The sequence below is a fragment of the Neofelis nebulosa genome, chromosome 9 (genome assembly GCF_028018385.1).
Source record: "Neofelis nebulosa isolate mNeoNeb1 chromosome 9, mNeoNeb1.pri, whole genome shotgun sequence".
NCBI classification, from domain to species: Eukaryota; Metazoa; Chordata; class Mammalia; order Carnivora; family Felidae; genus Neofelis; species Neofelis nebulosa.
The window spans coordinates 59,718,610-59,732,976 of NC_080790.1; the positions used below are offsets into that span (position 1 = coordinate 59,718,610).

The 14,367-nt window shown below is 35.4% G+C and overlaps 1 protein-coding gene across 3 annotated transcripts in view; it reads left to right on the forward strand.

Moving 5' to 3' along the window:
* WDPCP (WD repeat containing planar cell polarity effector) overlaps window positions 1-14,367 on the forward strand; it is a 388,941-nt gene that overhangs the window by 330,167 nt on the left and 44,407 nt on the right. For all 3 annotated transcript variants that reach the window (XM_058683943.1, XM_058683942.1, XM_058683944.1), the window contains one exon: window positions 98-257. In XM_058683943.1, the coding sequence (XP_058539926.1) occupies window positions 98-257 (160 nt within the window). The remainder of the gene's footprint in view (window positions 1-97; window positions 258-14,367) is intronic.

Consider the following 14,367-nt stretch of genomic DNA (forward strand, 5'->3'; position numbering starts at 1 on the left):
TTGGGATATGTGAAAGATTTTCCTGTAATCATACTTATGAAGAAGTTATCAGAAATTTTATTTGATTTTAACTTATATCTTGATCATTTTTTAACAGAACTCCTGGGGCCTTTGGACAGAGGAGATACACTAAATGAAGCTTTTGTTGGCCTATCTTTAGCTCCTCAAGGAGAAGACACATTTCCAGATGACCTCCCTCCCTTTTGTTCAGTCCATAAACATATTCAGCAAAGAACACAGAATGTCTCTTCTAACAGGTAAGATATGTTGAACTGAGTAAAGTGCTCCACAAAGTATTTAGTATTAAACAATTTAAATATTCCCTTTTTAAATGCAAACTAATAGTTAAGCAAGATTTCAAAATATCAAAGAAAAAAATGTGCATTTTCTCATGGCAACAACTTTATAGTAGTTTGTTCATGCAACAGCAGTTATGATGTAATTGAGTGTAAACAGAGTATTGTTTGAATGTTATTGCAAACCAACATGAACATGAAATTACTATAAGATACTAAATTCTAGTCTTACTCTGTTGTTAAATTTTAGGATTGTGAGATTATTAGATTAAAATATTAATTTTTAGTATATTCAGTTTGAATTATAATTTATATGATCATACTTATGAAGGTTACCATTAGTTTTTGGAATCTGATAATTGATAACTCATATGTATGTAGCTGATTATATTGGGTTATTGAGAAAATAAAGGATAAATGTGAAGTAAATATACTAGACAAAGTAATATTTATAATGGTAGCTATGTTAATTATGATAATGCTTTGAAGCAAAGGTCAGCAAACTTTTTGTGTAAAGCACCAGATATTAGGCTTTGTGGATCATACAGATTTTATCACAACACTCAACTCTGCCATCTTAGTATGAAAGCAGCCATAGATAATACATAAATAAATGAGAGTGGCTGTGTTACAGTAAAACTTTACTTACAAAAATAGGCAGTGGGCAGGATTTGGCCCCTATTCGGTAGCTTACATACCTGCTCTTAAGGATCCCAACTATGTGCAATTACTGTGAAGAGGCCATATTTTTCATATATATCATATTTCAATATATTCCATATTTCCTATCAATTATACATGCATACTTAAAACATCCTTGAGAAAAATGCTTCAAACTACATAGTTTGGTTAATAGTAAATAAAGGAGAATTTCCAGGTATGGCAAAGTTTAGAGGTGAATAAATCCTGTCCCCAGCAAACAGTTTTAAAACTGGACAAAAACTACGATTTCAGGGCTCTGAAATCAAAAAGGGCAAACAACAATTTGATAAGCATTTATTCATGAAGTAATGCTGAACTTCTAGTAATGAAGGGGAAATCTGATGTTCTGGGGCTGCTCCCATCCTTTCACCACTCCCAAGCTAGTTCAGCCTTGTAGTTAGTTCTAGGGTAGCACCGGCTGTGAAAAACAACAGCTAGTTGACATGATGTGGAGCTTTTGAATGGAAAAACCCTTGCCCAGCACTATTATCGATAAAAATAGCAAACTAACTGTCAGCAAAAGTAACAAATTTGATAGGAAATGAACAGGGAAAGCCACAGTTCTACTAGCCTGCTTAGGTCAAGTGACAGAATGGGAGACTAGCCAAAAATTTAACCAGAAGATCCTGGAATAAGACCATCTAATTAAGCTCTTTACACATTCCTGATAGAGTTGTATGACCTCTTAATTCTTTTGGCTCCCTTTTATATTGCAGGATCCTAAATTTTCCCCTTTTGCTTCTTTCTTCCTTCACACCCAACTGCCATAAGGTGCTTCTCCCTTTCTACCTTTTTCACCCACTCATCTCCCCACCCCGGAAACTGTGCATTTAAAAAAACTATCCCTTCAAGTTGCATGGTGTAGTTCATGCTAAGAACACCACGAATTGGAGATCATGCACTAGCATTTGGCGTTTTTTCCATTTTATTTACAATTGTTTGGAAGTTCTCTGTCAAGTCATGCTGAAGCTGTGGCTTTCATGCAGTTTGTTTCTTCCTTATTATGTTCTATACTGTTTATAGAGAAAGTACTGAGAGGTGGAAAGGAAAGCAGCCATTATTATCTTCAACTACCTGGCAGTCCTACTTCTTTATTTACTTTTTTAAATTTTTTTTTTTCAACATTTTTTTTTTTTTTTTTGGGACAGAGAGAGACAGAGCATGAACGGGGGAGGGGTAGAGAGAGAGGGAGACACAGAATTGGAAACAGGCTCCAGGCTCCGAGCCATCAGCCCAGAGCCTGACGCGGGGCTCAAACTCACGGACCGCGAGATCGTGACCTGGCTGAAGTCGGACGCTTAACCGACTGCGCCACCCAGGCGCCCCTATTTACTTTTTTAAAAACAATGTTACTGGCGTATAATTTACATGTACCACAAAATTCACTCCTTGTAAGTATACAATTCAAATATGTTTGCTGAATGTATAAAGTTGTGCAACTACCACTACAGTGTAGTTTTAGAACATTTCCACTGCCACAAAGTTCCCTTATGCCAATAATTTACAGTCCATTCCCACTCCTACCTCCAGCCTGAGCCAGTCATGTGTCTGCTTCCTGCCTCTAGAGGAATTTCATATAAATGATATCATACAGTCTGGAAACTTCATAGAAATTAATTCATACAATATGTTGTCTTTTTTTGTGTCAGCTTTCCTTCACTTAGCATTATGGTTTCTGAGGTTCATACATGTTGTAGTGTGTAGTTTATTCCTTTTTAATTTCTGAATAGTATTCCGTTGTATGGATATACCATATTTTGTTTATCCACTCACCAGCTGCTGGATATTTTAATTACTTGTAGCTTTCGGCTACATGAATAATGTTGATATAAATATTCACATAAGTCTTCGAGGGAACATATGTTTTCATTTCTCTTGGGTAGATATCTAGGAGTGGAACTGATAGATCATGTTCTCAGTTTATATTTATCTTGTTAGTTTTTAGAAACTACCAAATTGTTTTTCCAAAGTGACTAACATTTTACATACCCGTCAGCAACATACAAGGGTTTCAGTTTCTCCATATCCTCACCTGTGGTTGGTATTGTCAGTCTTTTTTATTATAGCTATTCTACCAGGTATAGTGTCTCATTATGGTTTTAATTTGCATTTCCCTAATGACTAGTGATGTTGAGCATTTTTATGTGATTATTAGCCATTAGCTTATCTTCTTTGGTGAAATATTTATGCAAAATGTTGTCCATTTTTTAAATAAGTTCCCTTATTATTGAATTATAAGACCTCTTTATATATTCCTCAATTTGAAGACCTTTATCACATAATATGATTTGCAAATATTTTCTCCCAGTCTATGGCTTGCCCTCTCATTTTCCTAACAGTGTCTTTTGAAGTGCAAAAGTTTCAAATTTTGGTAAAGCACAATTTAGTTTTTCTTTTATTGATTATACTTTTATATATAAGAAATCTTTTTCTAAATGAAAATCACAAAAATTTTCTCTCATGTTTTCTCCTGGAAGTTTTATAATTTTAGCTTTACATTCAAGTCCATTTTGAGTTAATTTTTATGTCTCATATAAGGGTTAAAGTTCATTATTTTGTATATGAAAATCTAATTGCCTTTACTCCTTTGTCAAAATCAATTGACCATACGTGTGAAGATTTATTTCTGGATTTGCCATTCTGTTCCATTGGTCTATGTGTCTACCCCACAAAAACAAGTGTCAGACTTAGCTATACAAAGGGCTCCAATGAACCAGAATCTCACAAAATACATTCCAATACCACAAAAATAAACAGGAAAAAGATGAAGTGTTCTATAGAGTTATACTGCAAAGAAGCAGAAAAATGAAGACCAACATGTATCAGTTGAGAAAAATTCTCTCCCCTAAAACAGGCATGAAGTACAAGAAAACTGTACAACACTTCAAGCACTCTGGAAACCCACTCTGAATTAGATGAAAACTAAGAGGAGAGGCAGGGAAGAGGAAGCTCAGTGCATTCAAGAAACAAAAGGAAACAAAATATCTTAGAAATGAAAAATAAATTACAAGGCATTCCAATGGGAATAAATTCAAATTAAAATTTAAAAGAAGGCACTGAAAATGACAGAAAAAAATCCTCAAGAAAATAGGAATTGAGGGATATATTCTTGACATATATAACTTAGTCCTAATACTAGTATCTTCTTTAATGGGAAATCACTGAGGGCATTTCCACTAAAACCAGAAACAAGACAAGAATACCCACTATCTCTGCTACTGTTCGACACTGTACTAGAGGTACATTACAGTTAGCCATTACAATTAGATAAATCAACTAGATCAAAGGTTGGCAAACTATGGCCCAGTGGCCAAATCCAAATCTGTTTTTGTAAAAAAAGTTTTATTAGAACACATCCACACCCATTTATTTATTGTTTATGGGTTGGTAGTTGAGACTGTATGTCCTCAAAGCCTAGGTAATTTACTATCCTATACTTTGAAGTTTGCCAATCCTTGAAGTAGAGAATAAAAAGTGGTAAGGAGAGGTGCCTTGTTAAGTCAGTCGGTTGAGTGTCCTACTTCAGCTCAGTCATTATTTCCTGGTTCGTGGGTTCAAGCCCTGCCATCAGGCTCTGCACTGACAGTATGGAGCCTGCTTGGCATTCTCTCTCTTCCTCTCTCTGCCCCTTCTCTGCACTTGCTCACTCCCTAAACAAACAAACAAACTTTTAAAAAAATTGGTAAGGAAATAAAACTATCTCCCTTTTCAGTGATATGACAACATAACAGAAGACTACTAGGGAATCAATGATAAAATCAAATATTTAAAAATACAGTAAGGTAGAAAGATACAAAACTAATGTACAAGAACCACTAGCCTTCATATACACAAACAGTAATGAGTTAGAGATGGTAATGGTAGAGGAAAACCCCATCTAGTTTATCAACAAAGATTAAATACTGAGGAATAAACTGAACAAAAAATATGCAAATTCCACATGATAGAAATCTTACAACACTGTGAAAGACATAAAAATGGCCTTGAACAAATGGGAAGATATCCCTCTTCTTGAATAAGATGACTCAACATCATAAAGATGTCAGTTCTCCCTAAATTAATGTATTATATTAAACTACCTACATTTAATGTAATCCCAATAAAAAGACCAACATACTTTTTTATTGAGTTATACAAGGTGATATTAAAGTTCACATAGAAAATTAAAACAAAGAAGAAACTATGGGAGGGGAGCCAGTCCTACCAGATAGTAAAACGTCCTAATTATAAAGCCTTATAATACTATAATACTATAATACTTACAGTTTTATTCTTATGTGATTATTAGATTAGCATCTGTTTCCTCATTAACCTATAAACTCCATGAAGGGGAAAACCACCATGGCTCTTAGATATTATCATTTCACTAAGCCCTGCCATAATGCCTAGTGTATAGTTGGCACTGCAGGCCTACTGCACTCTTGGAGTTCTCAAGCATGTAGGGGAAGAAGAGGAATGCTACAGATAAGAAACAAACAAAAATACATAACTAAAGGTCATTCAATTAATGATAAGTACTAGGAAAAAATACAAAGAACTGGTGAGTAGAGAAGGTACTATTTGAGTTAAGGGCTGAACGATAAGAGTCATCTATGTGAAGATGCAGTAAATTGACAGAAGATTCCAGGGAGAGGAAAGTACCCATACAAAGGCCCTAGTGTAGTAACAAGATTGGGAGGTTTGCATAACAGAGAGCCAATACAGCTAAACTGTAAAGGAGTATGGAACATGATAAATTACTAGAGCCTCGTTAAGCCATATTAGTGTGTATGATCTTTGTTTTAATTACAGTGAGAAGCCAATATAGGATATTAGAGTATGTAATGGGCAGAATGGACTCCCAAAGATGGCCACATCCTAACCCCCAGAATCTGTAAATATGTTACATCATGTTGTAAAGGGGAATTAAGGAAACAGATGGAATTAAGGTTGTTAATCATCTGACTTAAACATACAAAGATTTGGGGCGCCTGGGTGGCTCAGTTGGTGAAACATCCAACTTCAACTCGGGTCATGATCTTGCTGTTCCTTGGGCCCCATCGGTGCTGACAGTTCAGAGCCTGGAGCCTGTTTCGATTCTGTATCTACCTTTTTCTCTCTGACCCTCCCCCTCTTACCCTCTTTCTCTCTCTCTCTCTCTCAAAAATAAGTAAACAATTAAAAAAAATTTTTTTAAATAAGAAGATTACCTCAGATTATCAGGCCTAATGTAATCCTTAAATCTGGAAGAGGGTCCTTAAATGTGGTTGAGAGAGGCAGAAGAATCAGAGTCTAAGTGATTCACTATGAGATGGACTCAACCTACCATTGCTTTGAAAATGGAGAAAAGGAGCCGTGAGCCCAGGAATGCAGGCTGGCCTCTAGAAGCTCAAAAATGCAAGAAAACAGATTATCCTGTAGCACTTTCAGAAAAGGAATGCATGCTGTTTAAGCCACTGAGTTGTTAAAGAATCAAGGAAAAATTAATACAAAGTGTTAGGATGTGTTCTGCAGTTTTAATAGGTCATTTTGAATGACTAGGCTGACTTGATAGGGAAAGCTGCCTTGGTTGGCATCAGTGACAATTTTGACGTGATGTCTGATTTCATACTTCAACATACGGATGCTGGGGTTCAGGGCTAAATGTGAATTTCAGAACTACACTGGGGAAGTTTACCCAAAGATACTTAAAGTTTTTGTCTATAGGAGTTCAGTAATGTATCAAGCTCTGTAAGAAAGAGAAGCAGAGAGAAGAGAATGGCAGCATGGCCCACAACATGGATCTACTCACCAGGGGTTAAGAGTGTACCTACTTTTGCTCACTATTGTATCCAGAGCCTCCAACCCAGCACCAGGCACAAAGTTAGGATTCAACAAATATTCCATCCATGAATGGTTGACTGAACCATAAAATATTAGCCTTCTTTATAAAATGTCCTCTTAACTTTAAGTCCTTCCCATTAATTATTTACATTTTTCATAGGCCTATATGACTGAATAAATTATTTTCTTATTCTTAATATACCTATTTAAATTCAAGTTAACATACAGTTTAGTACTGGTTTCAGGAGTAGAACCCAGTGATTCATCACTTACATACAACACCCAGTGCTCATCCCAACAAGTGCCCTCCTTAATGCTCATCACTCATTTAGCCCATCTGCCCACCTACCTCCCCTCTAGCAACCCCGTTTGTTTGCTGTATTTAAGAGTTTCTTATGGTTTGCCTCCCTCTCTGTTTTTATCTTATTTTTCCTTCCCTTCCCCTATGTTCATCTATTGTGTTTCTTAAACTTCACATGAGTGAATTCATATATTTATATTTCTGAGTGACTTATTTTGCTTAGCATAATACATTCTAGTTCCATCCATGTTGTTGCAAATGGCAAGATTTCATTCTTTTTCATCACCTAGTAGTATTCTGTTGTGTGTGTGTGCGTGTGTGCATGTGTGCGTGTGTGTGTGTGTGTGTGTGTGTATAAAATCAGTCGATGGACATTTAGGCTTTTTCCATATTTGACTATTGTTGATATATCGCACTGCTATAAACATTGGGGTGCATGTGCCCCACTGAATCAGCATTTTTGTATCCTTTGGATAAATACCTAGTAGTGCAATTGCTGAGTCGTAAGGTACTTCTATTTTTTATTTTTTGAGGAAACTCCATACAGTTTTCCAGAGTGACTGCACCAGTTTGCATTCCCATCAGCAGTGTAAAAGAGTTTCCCTTTCTCTGCATCCTCACCAACATCTGTTGTTTCCTGAGTTAAGTTTACTATTCTGACAGGAGTGAGGTGCTATCTCATTGTGTTTTTGATTTGTATTTCCCTGATGATGACTGATGTTGAGCATCTTTTTCATGTGTCTGTTAGCCATCTGGGTGTCTTCTTTCTACAAGTGTTTGATGAACATAAGGGAAGGTAAGCAAAACTAACATAAAAAACAGGGAGAGGGACAAAACATAAGAGACTCCTAAATATAGAGAACAAACAGGGTTGCTGGAGGGGTGGGGGGTGGCGGATGGGCTAAATGGGCAAGGGGTTTTAAGGAGGACACTTGTTGGGATGAGCACTGGGTGTTATACATAGGGGATCAATAACTGGATTCTACTCCTGAAATCATTATTGCACTATATTCCTAAATTGGATATATATTTTAAAAAATAAAATAAATTTTAAAAAAAGACAAGTGTCTGTTCACGTCTCTTGCTCATTTCTTCACTGGATTATTTGTTATTGGGGTGTTAAGTTTGATAACTTCTTTATAGATTTTGGATACCAACCCTTTATCCGATATGCCATTTGCAAATATCTTCTCCCGTTGTTGGTTGCCTTTCAGTTTTGTTGATTGTTTCCTTCACTGTGCAGATACCTAGTAATAAACCTAACCAAAGAGGTAAAAGACTTGTACACTGAAAACTACAGAAACCTTATGAAAAAAAATGAAGACACAAAGAAATGGAAAAAACATTCATCCTCGTGGACTGGAAGAACAAATATTGTTAAAATGTCTATACTGACCAAAGCAGTCTACACATATACCACCAGCATTCCTCAAAGAGCTAGAACAGACAATCCTAAAGTTTGTGTGTAACCACGAAAGACCCCAAATGGCCAAAGTAATCTTAAAAAAGAAAACCAGGAGCACCCAGGCGGCTCAGTTGGTTAATCAGCCGATTTCATTCATATCATGATCTCACTGTTCTTGAGTTCAAGCCCCATGTCGGGCTCTATGCTGACAGCTCCGAGCTTGGAGCCTGATTTGAATTCTGTGTCTCCCTCTCTCACTGCTCTTTCCCCACTTACACTCTGTCTCTGTCTCTCTCTCAAAAATATAAACATTGAGGCACCTGGGTGGCTTGGTCGGTTAAGCGTCAGACTTCGGCTCAGGTCATGATCTCACAGTCCATGAGTTCGAGCCCCGCGTCGGGCTCTGTGCTGACCACTCAGAGCCTGGAGCCTGTTTCAGATTCTGTGTCTCCCTCTCTCTCTGCCCCTCCCCTGTTCATGCTCTGTCTCTCTCTGTCTCAAAAATAAATAAACATTTAAAAAAATTTTTTTAAATATATAAACATTAAAAAAAATTAGGAAACAAAAAGCTGAAGGCATCACAGTTTGGACTTCAAGCTGTATTACAAAGCTGTAATCATCAAGACAGTATGGTACTGGCACAAAAACAGACACATAAATCAATGAACAGAATACAGAACCCAGAAATGGACCCACAAATGTATGACCAAATAATTTTCAACAAAGCAGGAAAGAGTACCCAGTGGAAAAAAGACAGTCTCTTCAGCAAATGGTGCTGGGAGAACTGGACAGCAACATGCAAAAGAATGAACCTGGGGAGCACCTGGGTGGCTCAGTTGGTTGAGTGTCTGGTTTCGGCTCAGGTCATGACCTCACAGTTTGTGGGTTCGAGCCCCACATCGGGCTCTGTGCTCACAGCTTAGAGCCTGGAGCCTGCTTCAAATTCTGTGTCTCCCTCTCTCTCTGCTCTTCCCCCCGTCATGCTCTGTCTCTCTCTCCTTCAAAAATAAATAAAAACATTTTAAAAAATTAAAAAAAAAAATGAACCTGGACCACTTTATTACACCATACACAAAAATAAATTCAAAATGGATGAAAGACTGAAAAGACAGAAAACCATCAAAATCCTACAGGAGAAAATATGCAACAACCTCTTTGACCTTAGCCATAGCAATTTCTTACTAGATATGTCTTAGGAGGCAAGGGAAACAAAAGCAAAAATGAACCATTGAGACCTCATCAAGATAAAAAGATTCTGCACAGCGAAGGAAACAATCAACAAAACAATAAAAATTTTAATTTCTGTGTAGGCTATGGCAAAATTAATAAATGGAATTCATTTGAACTAAATATAATACAGAAACCAACTGAAAACTGGTTTTGAATAGACTGTACTGTGCTTAAGTTTATAAACAAACTTACTTGAATGTAAACTGTATGAGGGTAAAGATGTCTTTTTTAAATTCTTCATTGCTGGATCCTACAGAACTTAGAAAATTGTCTGTAATATAACGGATGCTTAATAAATATTTACTGAATAAATAAGATAATTATTTTTATAATACAAGAATATACAGGATATTAAGAATACATTACTAGTAATACATGTGTTAAGTAGACACTTTAGACACCCAAAAGAATCAGGCACTTCCATATTAATAGCAGTTACAACATCTAGGATATAAATGAGTGTTTTTAAAAATCACCATTATGTGAATTGACTGAGACTTTATAGGTCACCGACATTATTATTTAAATAGTTGGTTTCCATATTTTATGTGGTTAAAATAAACATTATTTAAATGGTTAGTTTTTCATATTTTTTGACCTGGCAATTAAAAAAAAAAAAAAATGTTAAGGGGCGCCTGGGTGGCGCAGTCGGTTAAGCGTCCGACTTCAGCCAGGTCACGATCTCGCGGTCCGTGAGTTCGAGCCCCGCGTCAGGCTCTGGGCTGATGGCTCGGAGCCTGGAGCCTGTTTCAGATTCTGTGTCTCCCTCTCTCTCTGCCCCTGCCCCGTTCATGCTTTGTCTCTCTCTGTCCCAAAAATAAATAAAAAACGTTGAAAAAAAAAATAAAAAAAAAAAATGTTAAACAACTCAAAGAAAAAACAGTTTAGAATGAAAAAGGGTAATGAGAAGGACAATGGTAAATAATTGATCCTAGGACTAAATATTTTACTTTAGGTTTGGTACTGCCCTAAACTAGTTATTATATTTAAATTATTCCATTTCTCTAATTGCTTCAGTCTTTCCCTCTGTATTAGATTATCTCCTTCAAGGTCTAAAATTCTTTACTGTAAATAAACCTTGCGTTTGTAACAAATCTACTTTGATATTTACTATCATAAATGAATAGTAATATTGTTTAGTTTTCTATTTATTATATCTGAATTCATACCTAAGAAACTCCAAATAAAATACAAATCTTGTTAAAAGTTTTAAATATTGGCTTGGTTTTGTTAGATTTGTTTCTAAGCAAATTTCCCTTAAGTTAGAACAAACAAACAAAAAAACCCATCTATCCATAATCCTTATGTGTGCCTATAAACAATATAACTGATGAAAATTTTCAGTGTTTACAAAACAAAGAAAATTGTCAACAGAATGCCTGGCGGTAGACTTACCAGCAAAAAAAAAAAAAAAAAAAAAAAAAAATTTACAGCCTATAATTCATGAAGATTGGCTCAAAACAAACTGTCCCTGCCAACAGAAAATCTGACAATTATTCTGTTGTCTAATTTGGCTCAGCTTAAGTTGACCTTGTTTATTCATCTCAGTCTTTTAATTCTTGTTAACTTGGCATAAGAAGAGAACATATGGCATATGTCTAGGAAGTCCATTTCTGCATCTTAAACCAAAATAAATGTAGAATATACTGAGCATTTCCAGTGTGTTCAGCTATTAAGGTAACTTAATGTATATTACACAGAACTGATTAAGTTCATATTATCCCCACTAGATGTTTTATGTTTGCTGCCTATAAAGCTGAAAACTAAGTACAGACATCTTTTTCTAAGCTTCAGTATATGACTAAACCTGGCCAATTTCAAACATATTTCCAAAGACGACCATCAATTATAAACTCTTCTAAAACACAAAAATTAAAGGGTATCAGCAATTTGACAATGTAAAGATGTTTACAGGTTTTCACTTAATCTCTAGCTATGTTTAAGAAAGCTGATCAAGAGAATGTGACAAAGATAGAATAAAAGCTGTAGAAGAAAAAGAACATTTCCATTTTCTCTCCAGTCTAATCTGGTCTCCAGTGAATTTTCTTATTTTCATTTTCTGACCCACTAAAGCTTATTGTTAAAGAGAAATTTCATTTTATTGTGGCTTTAATTTGTCTCAAAAAAAGCTATGACGAAATGAGGTGCTTTACAGACTCGTGGCTCTATTACTGAATCGTAATTCTCCAGTACCGGAAAAAGAAAAGCAAACACCTTGAAAATCCAAAGTTCCAAAATTTATGTATTTTAAGGGGTATTATTTTGGTTTAGAATGTATTCTTTTTATTAACTAAGTGAAATGAAAAACATGAAAGTATAATTTCATGTACAAAACCATATTAGTATTACTATATTTTGAAGTTCTTAACCTTTGTTAGTGTACTTCACAGTACTTCTTGCATAGTACTTTTCTTCCACAAAGCTCACAACATTCAAACTTCATGACTTGCACTCAAAATACCATAAAATTTCAACTATAGGGGCATCCTTATTACCCAGATATTCATTACCTGAAATCCTATAGTTATGTGTTTACAAAGAGCAACAACAGTCTTCATAATGTGAAATATCTAAGAATGAACTAACTACTTATAAACTCAGTCCCCACTCAAATATTTCTCCACAGTGAATACTAGCATTTATTTCTACATATTAAGTGCAAGGTCATCGGCAGTTTCACAGATTATCAGCTGTGCAAACACCTACCACAGTAATACAAAGACATTTCAAAACAACCGAAAATTTTGCACAAAGGAGTATTTCATGACTTCAATGAAAGACACTGGAGGAATGTTCAGATCCCATGTAAAAACCATTGATAAATGAGGAAATGGCACTTAGGCCACTTAACTTAAAAAGAGAAATTCCATAAGGATAATGAAATTAAAAGAATTGCAAAAGAAAACTAGTTTATTATCAAAGTATTAATAGAAACCACAGGAAAATGAATGGCCTTCATTATGAAGATGTGTACTGCGAAAGTCAAATGTGAAGTTAAAGATCCCATTTAATGCTTCTAGAGGATCTAGTCAAAAAAACTAGGACCACTCCCCACCTGCCCAGTCAAACTGACTTATTCTTTGTTCCTTCTAAGAATTTGTGCCTAGTTTGAAATTATAACCTACATGTTATTTTTATTTTTTGAATTTAATTTTTTTAAATTTACATCCAAATTAGTTAGCATAAAGTGCAACAATGATTTCAAGAGTAGATTCCTTAATGCCCTTACCCATTTAGCCCATGCCCCCTCCCACACCCTCTCCAGTAACCTTCTGTTTGTTCTCCCTATTTATGAGTCTCTTCTGTTTTGTCCCCCTCCCTGTTTTTATATTATTTTTGTTTCCCTTCCCTTATGTTAATCTGTTTTGTCTCTTAAAGTCCTCAGTCATATATTTGTCTTTCTCTAATTTCACTTAGCATAATACCCTCCAGTTTATTCAATTAAACTTTTTTTATTTTTTTTTAATTTACATCCAAGTTAGTTAGCATATAGTGCAACAATAATTTCAGGGGTATATTCCTTAGTGCCCCTTACCCATTTAGCCCATCCCCCCTCCCACAACCCCTCCAGTAACCCTCAATTTGTTCTCCCTATTTATGAGTCTCTTCTGTTTTGTCCCCCCCTCCCTGTTTTTATATTATTTTTGTTTCCCTTCCCTTATGTTCATCTGTTTTATATCTTAAATTCCTCATATGAGTGAAGTCATATGATATTTGTCTTTCTCTGACTGACTAATTTCACTTAGCATAATACTCTCCAGTTCCATCCATGTAGTTGCAGATGGCAAGATTTCATTCTTTTTGATTGCCGAGTAATACTCCATTGTGGATATATACCACATCTTCTTAATCTATTCATCCATCGATGGACATTTGGGCTCTTTCCATACTTTGGCTATCGTTGATTGTGCTGCTATAAACATGGGGGCACATGTGTCCCTTCGAAACAGCACACCTGTATCCCTTGGATAAATGCCTAGTAGTGCAACTGCTGGGTCGTAGGGTAATTCTATTTTTAGTTTTTTGAGAAACCTCCATACTGTTTTCCAGAGTGGCTGCACCAGCTTGCATTCCCAATAACATACATGTTATTAACATAAACTTATCTCTATGTTTTACCTTTTATTTTTTAGTCATATTGTACTATCACTATTTACAGTGATTTTCAATCCCAGTTTAAAGGCTCCCTTTATTTATATATTTAGTTTTCCCTGGAAAGCTGTTATCCTCAGACACGGACCTCATGCAGCTTAAAATATTTAAATATATGGTTTCAAAATAATGCAATGTATGCCATTGAGGACAAAGGAGAAATATCTATGTGCCTTTAGTTGTTCTTCACTATTCTTTTGGGTTCCTTTTTTCTGCCATATTTGTTGAATCTAGGTTCACATACCTTACACTATCAACAAAGAGAAACGAAAAAACTTAGGAAACTGAAACTTTTAAGGAGAGAATTATGAAAGCATAAAATAACCTAAGGAAGAGGATTCCATTTATATACACAGAAAAATAAATAAATAAATAAATAAATAAATAAATAAATAAAACAAAAGATGCTTTGGTTTTGCTATTTCATGTATAACTGAAAACAGGTGTCCTGAATTGCATTCTGAAGATATAGAAGATCC